The 12,013-nt window shown below is 43.9% G+C and overlaps 1 protein-coding gene across 1 annotated transcript; it reads left to right on the forward strand.

Annotated features, from left to right (window-relative positions):
* The first annotated feature begins 5,752 nt into the window (after positions 1–5,752).
* On the forward strand, positions 5,753–10,520 carry LOC6586050 (uncharacterized transmembrane protein DDB_G0289901). Its single transcript, XM_002011637.3, has 2 exons — positions 5,753–6,133; positions 8,488–10,520. The coding sequence occupies exons 1-2, from the start codon at positions 6,070–6,072 to the stop codon at positions 10,380–10,382; spliced, it is 1,959 nt and encodes a 652-aa protein (XP_002011673.2). The 5' UTR covers positions 5,753–6,069; the 3' UTR covers positions 10,383–10,520.
* The last annotated feature ends 1,493 nt before the right edge of the window (positions 10,521–12,013 follow it).

The following is a 12,013-nucleotide window of genomic DNA, read 5'->3' on the forward strand; positions in this document are numbered from 1 at the left end:
GGGAGTATAGGGAGCACGATTTGAAGGTCCCCCTCTTATATGCTCTGAGACTGATAAACATGCATACGAAGAGACGGATAGATGAACAGATGGATGCATAAACGGATAGACGGAAGAATAGGTAGATGAACGGATGCATGGAGGAATAGAAGGACAGATTAACAGATGAACAGATGGAAACACAGACAGACGGACAAAGTTGATCGATTGATCGATTCAGAAGAATAAGAATCTATACACTTTATAGGTTCTGCCACGCCTCCTGCTGTCTGTGGCATACGTCCTCACAAAACCATTAAACACTGATATTTTATTTCCAATGGGTATACGAATTAACTGTTGTTTAGCTAACTCGGGGCATTGGAAGCGACGCAGAAAAAAGTCCCCAAATACTGACTGAAGCCACCTGGAGCAGGTTCAATCCGATGCACGATATGGCTTAAGTCAGCATTGGTGATTTTTTCGAGATATTTTCATAGATTCTCATAATTAATAAGTTTCGGCAATAGGCAAAGGTCAGATTTCAAGAGGAGAGATTTTCAAGGCAAGGGCCCCAGCTACGATTTCTAACTGAAGAATGTAGTTTTCAAATGAAATAGAAGATTCCAGAAGCAGAAGCAGAAGATGAAGTCTCTTCCGAGGCGTAACCGCCCCGAGGCACAAGCATCAGCTCATATTGAATATAGTTAATGCTAAAGGAAGTCGATTTCCGACAGCTTCTGAGCCGATAATCGCCGAAGCGAGTTTTTGTAACCTCGCTTGGCTCGCATATATTAGACGGGGCTGCGTGCTCATCCGGACTCGTTTGGCATATATGTATCTATGAATATACATATACATATACATATACATATACATATACATATACATATACATATACATATACATATACATACACATATACATATACATATACATATACATATACATATACATATACATATACATATACATATACATATACATATACATATACATATACATATACATATACATATACATATACATATACATATACATATACATATACATATACATATACATATACATATACATATACATATACATATACATATACATATACATATACATATACATATACATATACATATACATATACATATACATATACATATACATATACATATACATATACATATACATATACATATACATATACATATACATATACATATACATATACATATACATATACATATACATATACATATACATATACATATACATATACATATACATATACATATATATGTAGATTCAGTTGGCAATCTATGAAGCTCGACTTCTGGCAGCTTGATCCAAGTGCGGGAATCACCTGCTTTCGCGCTTGCACCGCACTCTGGCCCCATCGAGGCGAATCAAACTTCAATTAGCAGCGCAAATCAGAGTCTGAGCCGCGCTAATGCCGCCAGACAAGAGCGGACAGCAAAAAGCCGAAACTGAAACCGAAACAGAACCAGAAAACCAAAAACCGAAGCAGCACAGCACCGCCACCACACCCGCCCCAGCCCAAAATATACATGCATAAAAAAAGAAGAAACAATAAAAAAGCAACAACAATAACAAAATCTAAAACAAAGTTCGAAAAAAGTTAAAGCCGCGTGTCCAGCGACGTTGCGGGCATTAAATTGATAGAGAACCGAGCGCGATGGCAACATAAACAACGAAATTGTTGCTGCCGGCTAATGGCCAGGGGTGAGGGTTGTTGCTGGGCGGCCAGAGGGACTGGAGTGGAAGGGGGCGGGCTGCACGCCGCTGCGATTTTTCGCCTTTGATAGAAAAACAATTTTTCTACTCCATTTCACGCGTTCAAGGCAGCAGCAGCAGCAACAGCAGCAGCAGCAGCAATGGCAGCGATTCAGGCGTGGCAGGGCTTAGTAGAGGAGTTGTTGCAGGGGGAGTAGAGGGGGCAGTCTACGGTTTCGGGTCTGGGGTGTTCTCGAAGCGCTCGTCAGCGTAAAGATGCCACCAGACCGATAAACGCTAGAAATCAAATAACAATAAAAAACAATTTTTTATACGCGTATCGAAGCAGAGCTAAGCCATGGCTAAAAAAATATTTAAAAAAAACAACAACAACAACCTTGCGCTCTGCCCGCTCACTCTCTCTCTCTCTCTCTCTCTCTCTCTCCTCCTGGCAAAAGTTTTGCCAGCTTTGACCCAATTGCTGTTGTTGTTGCAGCTGACATTTCGCTCAGTGTAGCTCTCTAGTTGCCAGCTCAAAAGTCCTCAAAAATGTACAAAACAAATTTAAATCAAATTGATAAACACGCAATTTTAGATATCAGAAAAAAAAAAACCCGTTCGCTGATGAGCCGATTCTATGACGTCAACTAATTAGCTCTTCTTCTACTTATTTTTTGTATATTATATTTCATATTAGTTTTGATCGTTCTAAAGATGATATTTCAAGTTTTCCAAGAGTTTGTCTAATAATGAGATATATCTATGTATACATTTATAAGTACGTACATGTATTTGTTTATAAAGATTTGTTTTGTTTTTAAGATTCTCGAGATAAAAACAATCATCGATTTTTATTGTTATACACTGAATAATCTAATCAGTTATGAATAATAAAAATAAATTCAACATTTTTATATAATTTTAATTAATTTGTTCAAGAACAGAACAAATTATGTTAATTCAGTTTAGCTCATTTGAATTTGGTTTTAGTATCTTTTGAATATGTAGTATTTAACATATTTTAGGCCAGCTTCAAAACAGACTTTTATCTTAGCTTTTTCTCATATGTATTTCCTGCTAGATTTTTACAAACAGCTTAATAAATTTACTCGAACCCTGTATTACCAAAAACGTTAAGCAGTTGACAATTATGCAGACGATCGGGCCACGATTGAGCTACCGTAACTTATGCTCAGCTGGCTGTCGTTGCGAAGCGCAATGCCCCATACTATATTAAGTTTGAGTGCTCTAGTCAAGACTGCTCGACTTCGAGATATCCTCGATCGATCTACTACACAAAGATCTACAAAAAAAATTCTGAAATCGATGTTCCAGCATAGCACATGTATATCAATACTGATCGATAACTATTTTGGTTTCACTGTTATCGATTAAATGCCTTATATAACAATGTTCCTACTCACTTTTTTCAGTCCCTTGTCCATTTAGGAGGTTTTCAAGCTTTCTCGAAATAAAATCCAAAACTATTTTGCAGTAAATATACTATAAGAAATATATATATGAAAAAGTCTCATAGAAAAATCAGTTATAAAATTATATCATTCATCTTTGGGGCTAGAGTCTTCAGACTATAGTGCATATAGATTCATGTATATTTATACTGTTCGTATTTTCGAACCATCAAATATTAGAGATTTGCGATCTAGCACATATAAATATGTCAATTCAGTTTTATATTTTGATTTAAAGTTTCCCCTTTCAGCAAACTTTACTTAGAGACTCGGAAAACCTTGTCAAATACTACATGGGTTCCGCTTTAGTAGCATCATTCGCTCATAAGATATATATTTGCAAGATATCCTAAAGTAAACTTACCTCCCATCTATACGAAATGTTAGCTTTTTATCTGCCAAAATCTAGGTAGTCAAATTAGTCAAGAAAGCAACAGAAACATTAAATATTTGTCTTCCTGAACAGAGCCGCTGCTATTCGAGCCAAAGACAGAGCTGGGGACTGTTCTGGGACGAGTTGGCTGAGCGCTAAAGAGATTTGTCAACAGACGAGCTAAAGACAATTTAATGACTAATTCGGATAATGAATATGCGAATAATAATAAATATCATGTGCCTCGACTGACCTACAGCGCGTACGTTGACGCTAATGGGAAACTCGTAAGCCCCGCTTGGCCCTGAAGTGAAGCCAAAGCCATACGGCAACTTCCCACTACCGGCTAGATGGGTCTGCTGGGTTTTATGGCGACGCAGCGGGTCAACAAACAGATGCGTAGCTACGTAGCCGCCCCAGAGATGTCGAGCTGATGCGAACTTGAATTCCAGCTAAACCTCTGCTCAGCTTCTCTTTCCGAGTCTGGCCGATCAGAGTATTCAGGGCCTAGAGACAATGCAGCTGACTTGTTCCACTCTCAGCTATTCACACTTCAACTACTTTGAGTGTACGCCGAGAGTATTCAATTACGTCTATGAGCTCTTTCAAGTTTACCTCAGCTCTAGAAATGACCAAGTGCTCACACACATTAATCTTGTACTGAGTACAGTGATAGCTGGCTATAGTGGCATTGAGGGAATTCAAATTCAATTGAAAATGTTAGAAACTTTTTAAAAACTTGAACATAGTCGACATTAAGTCATTACAGGGGAACTTTACTATATGTCTTCTTACTTGAAATGCTAACTCGATTTTTGTTGAAGTGAGGCTTTACTGCAGAGTCTTCTCTCTTTTGTGGAATATGTTTTAAAGTAGATAATATAGGTTTGTTATAGGAGAGCTTTGCTGTAATTTTCCTTCTTGTATAAAAACAAAGCATTTGTTATAAGAGAGCTTTACTGACAGTTTTCTCTGTCTCTCTCTCTCTCTCCCTCTCTCCTTCCTTCTTTGAGAATATGATGAAGATAGTAAAGACTTCTTATGGAAAAGCTTTAAAAGCTTTTATTTTAATTGCATTTTTTTTTATAGAGCAAACGTCTGTAATCAGAGCTGTACTGTAGGTCTCTCTTTTTTAGGAATCGGTTCTTATATAGATTAGTTATTATACAAAGTCTTAGGTCTTCTCTTTTTATTAGAAATTTCCATATAACTTATTTATTATATTATTAAGCATTTGGTGTAGGATAGTTTTACTGTAATCCAACGTGCAATATGTTTTTGTATAGGTGTCGTTTGTTATGGATGAGCTTTACTGTACGTATACTCTTTCTTTGGATTTGTGTTAGACGGCAATTATTTACTTGAGCAGAGCTCTGTTGAACGATTGTCTCTCTCTCTCTCTCTCTCTCTCCCTCCCTCTATGTCTTAGTCTCTTCTTTTTCTCGCTCTATCCCTCTCTCTCGGTTGCCGTCTCTCTAAATGTCATTGTCCCTCTCTCTCTCTCTCTCTCATCCCCCCCCTCTCTCTCCCTCTTACAATCTATCCCTCTCTCTTTCTTTCAGAACATATTCAAAAACTAATCATATCTTGACACATTTTTCAATTGATCTTCTTTCTTTAGGAGCTCGTCATATTTGAAATGTCATCTAGCTGTACTGTACTCAGACAATGAAGACTTTCTCTATATATATGTATATTATAGAAACTCAATCGTATCGATTGTTTGATACAATAATAGCAATGCCCAAAAATCCCCTACGAAAATCAACTTCACATCTGGAAGCGATAAAATATTTATCAAAAAAAAAAAAAAAAAAAAAGAATAATTTCGCTTGATTTTTTTTGTGTAGTTTTTTATGAACTCATCCACAAAGCAAATGCTATAGAGATAATGTTATTGTTGTTGTTGCTGCTGCTCAAGCATTAGGAAACAAGTTAAACGAGAATTGCGAGCTCGGCAGAATCACAAAAGCCAGGTTAGTCTGGCCCCCCCAAAACCTGTACGAAATTCAATTTCTTCTCAAGATAACAAACAAAAATGGTGAATATACATACATACACACACATACGTGTGTATGTAGTTTAATAATCAACATAAGCTTGCTGCCGACGCTGACGTCCGGCGCAACGCCTCAGTCGGCAGCTAATCAATAAAACGCGTTAATTATTGTTTGGTTTAAAGCCTGATTACAACACCAGCGAGAGGCTTAGAACGCCAGCGAACGCTTAACGCAAAACACACGCGCAACAGCAACAGCAACAGCAGCAGCAGCAGCAGCAGTAGCAAAAAAACAAAAACAAATAAAAAAAAAGAACATCAGAAAAAAAAGAACACGTCGAAAAGACGACAATAACCGCGCACGATAAAAGTCGCCAGCGGCCAAAAACGCGCTCATTGCGTGCGCTGTTTTCGCAACGGTAAATTAGGTAGCACACAGCTGCTGAGAGTCGGGCATCGGGCGGATATCAGATACGCAGATACTACAACCGAGATATACGTAGAGAGCCACAGATAGGATGAGGATGCGGCACGCATTTGCTGGATTAATTGTGTGTTGGCTGGCAGTTTGTCAACCGCAAGGTAAATATTTTTGTGCCTCGGCGCAGCAGCACTAACAACAACAGCAACAGCAACAGCAACAACAACAATAACAACAACAGCAGCAACAGCAACAGCAGCAACAGCAACAACAGCCATAACAATAACAACAATAGCGAAACGAACAGCGGGCAGACAGGATAATGACACCAATACACCTACACACACACACCCACACACACACACACAGACACGGCGCGTACTTTTAGGCTTTGATATTACAGCAATAATTGCGAAATTATCGCCGGATTTTGCGGCAACGTGCACGGCATATTGACGGGCACGGCAAAAGCGCAGCGCAGAGAATACGCGAACAGGGATAATGGGGCATCCACACAGTACAACTGACGAGCTCTCGCTCACTCGCTCACCCACTCCCACTCTCCCTCTCCCTCTCCCTCACCCTTCCCTAGCCAAGTGAAGTTGCAAACATTTGCTTACGCTCGCCGATTAAACGCGTTTCCAAATTATGTGTCAACAACAACGGGCAGTTAAAATATCGAATAACATTATATAACACTTTATATAATCGATTCTTTTCTTTTTTTTTTCAATATATATTTTTTGTATAATTACTTTTTTTTTTTTGTTCAGTGCAACAAGTGCGAAAGCTAAAGTGCTCCAATTGAAACAGTGATGCAATAATATTTTATTTATTTTATTTGCTGTTTTTTTTTTTTTTTTTATTGATTTTTATATGTGAAAGTGTATAAAATTTGTTTTATTTGTTTTTTTCTTCTGTTAAATAACTGAAGGAAAATGCGATAATATTTTTGTGTAAGAGTATGCTGGACTTATAGAGCAGTTGACCTTGAGTTGTGATACAAATTATGAAAATTGACATTGGGAAGAATAATTATATATTATACATACAGTAGCATCCGTTTATAACGACGCTCAGAGGACCGTCGCTATACCCGGAAGACGCTATAACCATATAAGTTTACTCATATAAGTCTGTCTCGAGACCAGAGTCGTTATAGCCACATTCTACTGTATATGGTGTATTATATATTTATATGGTGTATTATAATTAGATCTGAGCCAAATCAGTTGTGAATAGAGATAACTTTTTCTTACAAATCAAAATAGCAGCAGATGCAATTCTTTCCTTACTCAGAACCCACTGAAAATGGGGAACCGGGGTAAAATAATAATAATAATAATAATGTCTGTCTGTCTCTCCGTCTGTGCGAACGCGTCGATCTCAGAAGCTAGAAATTTGAGAGAATGATTTACTTTTTGTGAGTCCATATCGATCGAGTTAGTTTCCAAAAATAGATAACAGTTCCCGTTATTTGTGTAATCGATTAAGAATCTCATCGCAAATCTTTCCTACATTTAGAGAGCTAGAGTCTCAAAATTTTAAACATAGATTCGTGTTTATTTCATAGAACTTCAATTTTTGCTATAATCCAACCCCCACCACCAAATCCAGCCCTTTCCCCCAAGCTCGCAAAGGGCGAATATCAAAGACTAGAGACGCAGTTTTTTGTTATTATTTCTTACTTACTAATACATTATGTTAAAAAAACATTATTCTCAAGTATTTTAACAATTTTCAATTTTTATTTTCTATAATTTTTTTATTTCTCAATATTCCCCTGTTTCGCTTTTCATTAATGCTATAATAACATTCAGCAGTATTTTAAAACACTTGTATTTTATATTTTCATATTCATATTTTATGATATATGTTAATTGCATGTTTCATTAGAAGCGCAAACGTAATTATACTTGCCATGGGAATATATACACTTAATATATACTTATATTTCTTTGACTTTCACGCCAGATAGTTAGCATAAAAAACTTTGCCAAAAAGTTGAAAGAAGCTCAAAAAGCAAAAAACAAAAAAAAATGCGAGCGACGAAGAAACCGCAAACAGAATTTGAAAATAATAATAATAATAATGGGAAAAATACCGCGCACATTTAAATGATATTCAAATTAGAATCAGTCTCAAAAAAAAAAAAAAAAAAAAATAATAATAATAAAATTAAAAGAACAAATATGGAAAAAAACAAAGACGAGAACGAGGCGTGCGGAACAAGTTTGAGGAGTTCTTTGAGCCAGTTGCTTTTGCTATTGTTGTTGCTGTCTCTCTCCCACTCTCTCCCCCTTCTCTCTCTCTCTCTCTCTCTCTCTGTGTGTCTTTTAGGGGGGATTATAAATGCATGAATCTTGTGATATGTTTATCTTAAATATCGCACAACAAATAACAAAGTTTCGCCAGATGGGCCAAAAACTTTTGCATTTGCCTTCAGGTCGCATCAACTTTCATTCTCTCTCTCTCTCACTCACTCTCTCTCTCTCCTTCTCTCTCGTTGTGTTAGCTGAGGCGCAGTTTGCACCGTTCGGTCAACCCGTCTTTGGTGGACAGCCTGGCTTCTTTGGAGGCGGCGGACGCGGCCTACAGGGCTCCGTGTCCAGGGCCAACACAAACGCCTACGAGCGCCAGGTGGAGCTTGGCAACGATCTGGAGCTCACGCGCGGCGTGTCCAACTCGCGCGCTGTGACGCGCCAGAACGGACAGCGCGTGGTCGCCAACAGCCAGGCGCTGACCCGCGGCCTGGACCTGGGCGGACTGCAGCTGGGCAACACCTTCACGCGCACACGCACCAACGCGAACGGGGCGGTGGTCGGCGGCGGCGTGGCCAATCAGTTCCGCATTGGCGATGTCGGCCTGGGCGCCTCCCTCTCGCCGGACAACCTCCGGCAGGGCTTCGGACTGCAGCGCGACGCCAACGGCGATGTGCGACTGGGCCTGGGCCTGCTCAGCCTCGATCTGGACAGGAGGGTGGAGGACAGCAATACGCTCAGCCAGGCGCAGGTGAACGCCCAGGGCCGTGGCGCTCGCGTCGGCTCCAACAGCAACAGCTTCACCAACAATCAGCAGCTCGGCGGCCTCAATGTCAAGGAGACGTTCAGCAACTCGAACGCCTTCGGACGGACACGCTTCGGCCAGACCTCGGCCAATGCGGGCGGCTTCGGTGAGACGGCCGCCTCGCGTGGCCTCACCTTCGGCAACGGATTCCGGCAACGCCGCACGCCCCAGGTCGCCTACCGCCCACAGCAGGTCGCGTACCGCCCGCAGCAGGTCGCATTCCGCCCACAGCAGGTGGCCAATCGTCGCTTCCTGCGGCCCAAGCGCCACGCCCAGTTCGTGCCCTTCGGCTATCCGCAGCCGTCTTACGGCTTTGGTGGTGGCTTCGGCGGCTTCGAGGCGGAACGTCCACGTCGCCAGTTCGGACGTCCGGGCGGCGGTTTCGGCGGACCTCCGAGCTTTGGCGGACCTCCGAGTTTTGGCGGACAGCCGGGCTTTGGCGGACCACCGGGCTTTGGCGGACCACCGGGCTTTGGCGGAAAGCCGGGCTTTGGCGGACAGCCGGGCTTTGGCGGACAGCCGGGCTTTGGCGGACAGCCGGGCTTCGGTCAGCCTAGTTTCCCACAGGGCGGCAACAAGCGCGGCCCCGTGCAGTCGTCGGGCAGTGCCGGCGCCAAGGGCGGCCCCGGGTTCAATCAGCAGGCGGGCAGCAACAACTTTGCCAATCAGAATGCGGACGGCTCGCAGGATGCGGGCAGCAGCAGCATCGGCTCCAATCTGGCCGAGGACGGCAACAGCGGCCAGGTGAGCTCGGCGAACACCAACCATCAGTCGGGCCAGGGCCACAGCTCGAACGGCGCCCAGAGCCAGGCGCTGAACTTCCGGCCCGGCGAGCAGCAGGCGAGCAGCTCGAATGCGAACACCGAGCACACGCGGACGGGCAACAGCGAGACCATTGGCTCGAACAGCGGCTCCACCTCCACCAACAACAATGAGCGGGGCAGCTCCAGCAACACGGCCAACACGGACACGAAGATCGTGCGCAACGGCAACCAGCAGACGATCACATCGGGCGCCAACAGCCAGTCCATCTTCCAGGGCAACAACAACCAGGGCAACGCCGCGGCGAACACCAATGCGAACATCAGCTCACAGCGCAACCCCAACGGCTCCGTGACGAACTCGGCGTCGAGCAGCGCCAGCGCCACCAGCCAGAACGGGCAATCGGCCAATGCGAGCGCCAGTGCCAGCGCCGGCGGCAATCGCAATGGGGGAGCTGGAGCGGACGCCAATGCCTTTGGTGGCGGAACCAATAGGCGTGGCGGCGGCGGCGGCGGCGGCGGCGCCAATGCCAATAGCAATGCCTTTGGCGCCTTCAATGGACCTTTTGGATTTGGCCGTTAGTACCACTTGAGTCAATACGCACAGCACCACCCGCACCACCTAATCCTTATAGCATGGTCACTTCCTTCTCTCTCTTTTTTTTTTTGTTTGCCAACGAATCACTTTAAGCACTCGAATAAAATGCATTTGTTAATTTTAGCTGTATCAATGCACCAAATACGCACCTCGTGGGGGAGGGAGGGGGAAACGGCGGTAGAGCGGACGGAACTCTGGGAATTCCCTCACAGCACAGAGCACATATATCCATATATTTGAATAGAAAGTTGTAGCTGGTTCAGTTCAGCTACCAGCTGATTTCTAGTTCAGTTCACTTTACCCGGAACTTACGACTAGAGTTCATTAAAGTAATCCACATTCTTCTATTAGTCCTCCCGTTTATCCATGCGTTCATATATGTGTTCATCCGGCCGTCTGTTAGCACGTCCATCCTTTATTATATTTATATTTAGCTATACATCTTTGCCCACATATATCGATCGACTGATCACATTGGACGCTCATTGAAAGAACTAGTTCTCTTATATCGAGTATCGATTGCTAGTTACGCACGGCTCTGTGTATGGAAATACCATCTCTAATTATTTAAACTCGCGATTTCTAACTCGCACAACTCTCGCTTTATATAAAAACCTTTCCACAATCGGCCTGGAAATACTGGATCTATATACATCCAGTATTTTAGCTATAGACTTGTACACCTAGTGACTTTAGGCTCCCTCGAGTAACTCCTGCTCGGCTGATGTTTCACCCCGTTTGACACTCAATGTTTGTCTTTGGATCTGCACACATACATGCATACACATGTATCTCTGGTTAGTGATCTCCGTAAGCGTTCGCACCTTTGCATACTTTGGGGCGGCATCAATAAAGCCGGTCTCGATTGCTTTACGATTTCAGTGCAAAGTCGCGCTCAGCAGAGGGTGCAGCTGCAACGCTGGCGTCCCCGGCCAAGGAACGGCAGCGCCGTCGCGGACAACATCGAGTCTCTGAACATGAATGGCTCGTCACGGCTGGAGGACTTGCAGCCGGCGCTGAACACCTCGATCGACACCTTTGGGGCGTACGATACCAGCGTGCGGCAGGGTCGCACGCTGAACGTCATCACGGACTGGTTCAACAGCTTGTTCAACAACTGCGTCTCGCCCTGCACCCTGGAGGCCTCCCAGCAGAATCGCTGCTGCGAGGCGTACGTACTAGCACCGTCTCCGCCGGCACCGCCGGGTCCGTGCTGCTTGGTGCCTGGGCTGCCGCCCGTGGCTCCGATACCGCCGCCCATTCCTCGCCCGCTGCCCCCACCGCCGTTGCCAGTGCCCGTGCCCCGCCCACTGCCGCCGGGCGTTCCGCTACCCGGACCGCCGCGCTACCCTCTGGCCTATCCGCTGCCCAGCCGGCATACTCCGGTTATGGTCATTACCACGCCCCTCAACTGTTGCACCATCTGCACGTTCACCTACTACGGCCCGCCGCCCTGCGGCCGCTTCAACTACAGGAACGATAACCGGCGCGTGACCATATACGTGCCGCCCCCCTACTACGGCCGTTGACTTGGCTACAGCTGTAGCCCGCCCCTGCGAGCGCCTAGTCTAATGAGCCCCATAGATTATAGTTCAGCATCTTATTGTTCCAGACTC

The sequence above is a fragment of the Drosophila mojavensis genome, unplaced genomic scaffold (genome assembly GCF_018153725.1).
Source record: "Drosophila mojavensis isolate 15081-1352.22 unplaced genomic scaffold, ASM1815372v1 contig_136, whole genome shotgun sequence".
NCBI lineage: Eukaryota > Metazoa > Arthropoda > Insecta > Diptera > Drosophilidae > Drosophila > Drosophila mojavensis.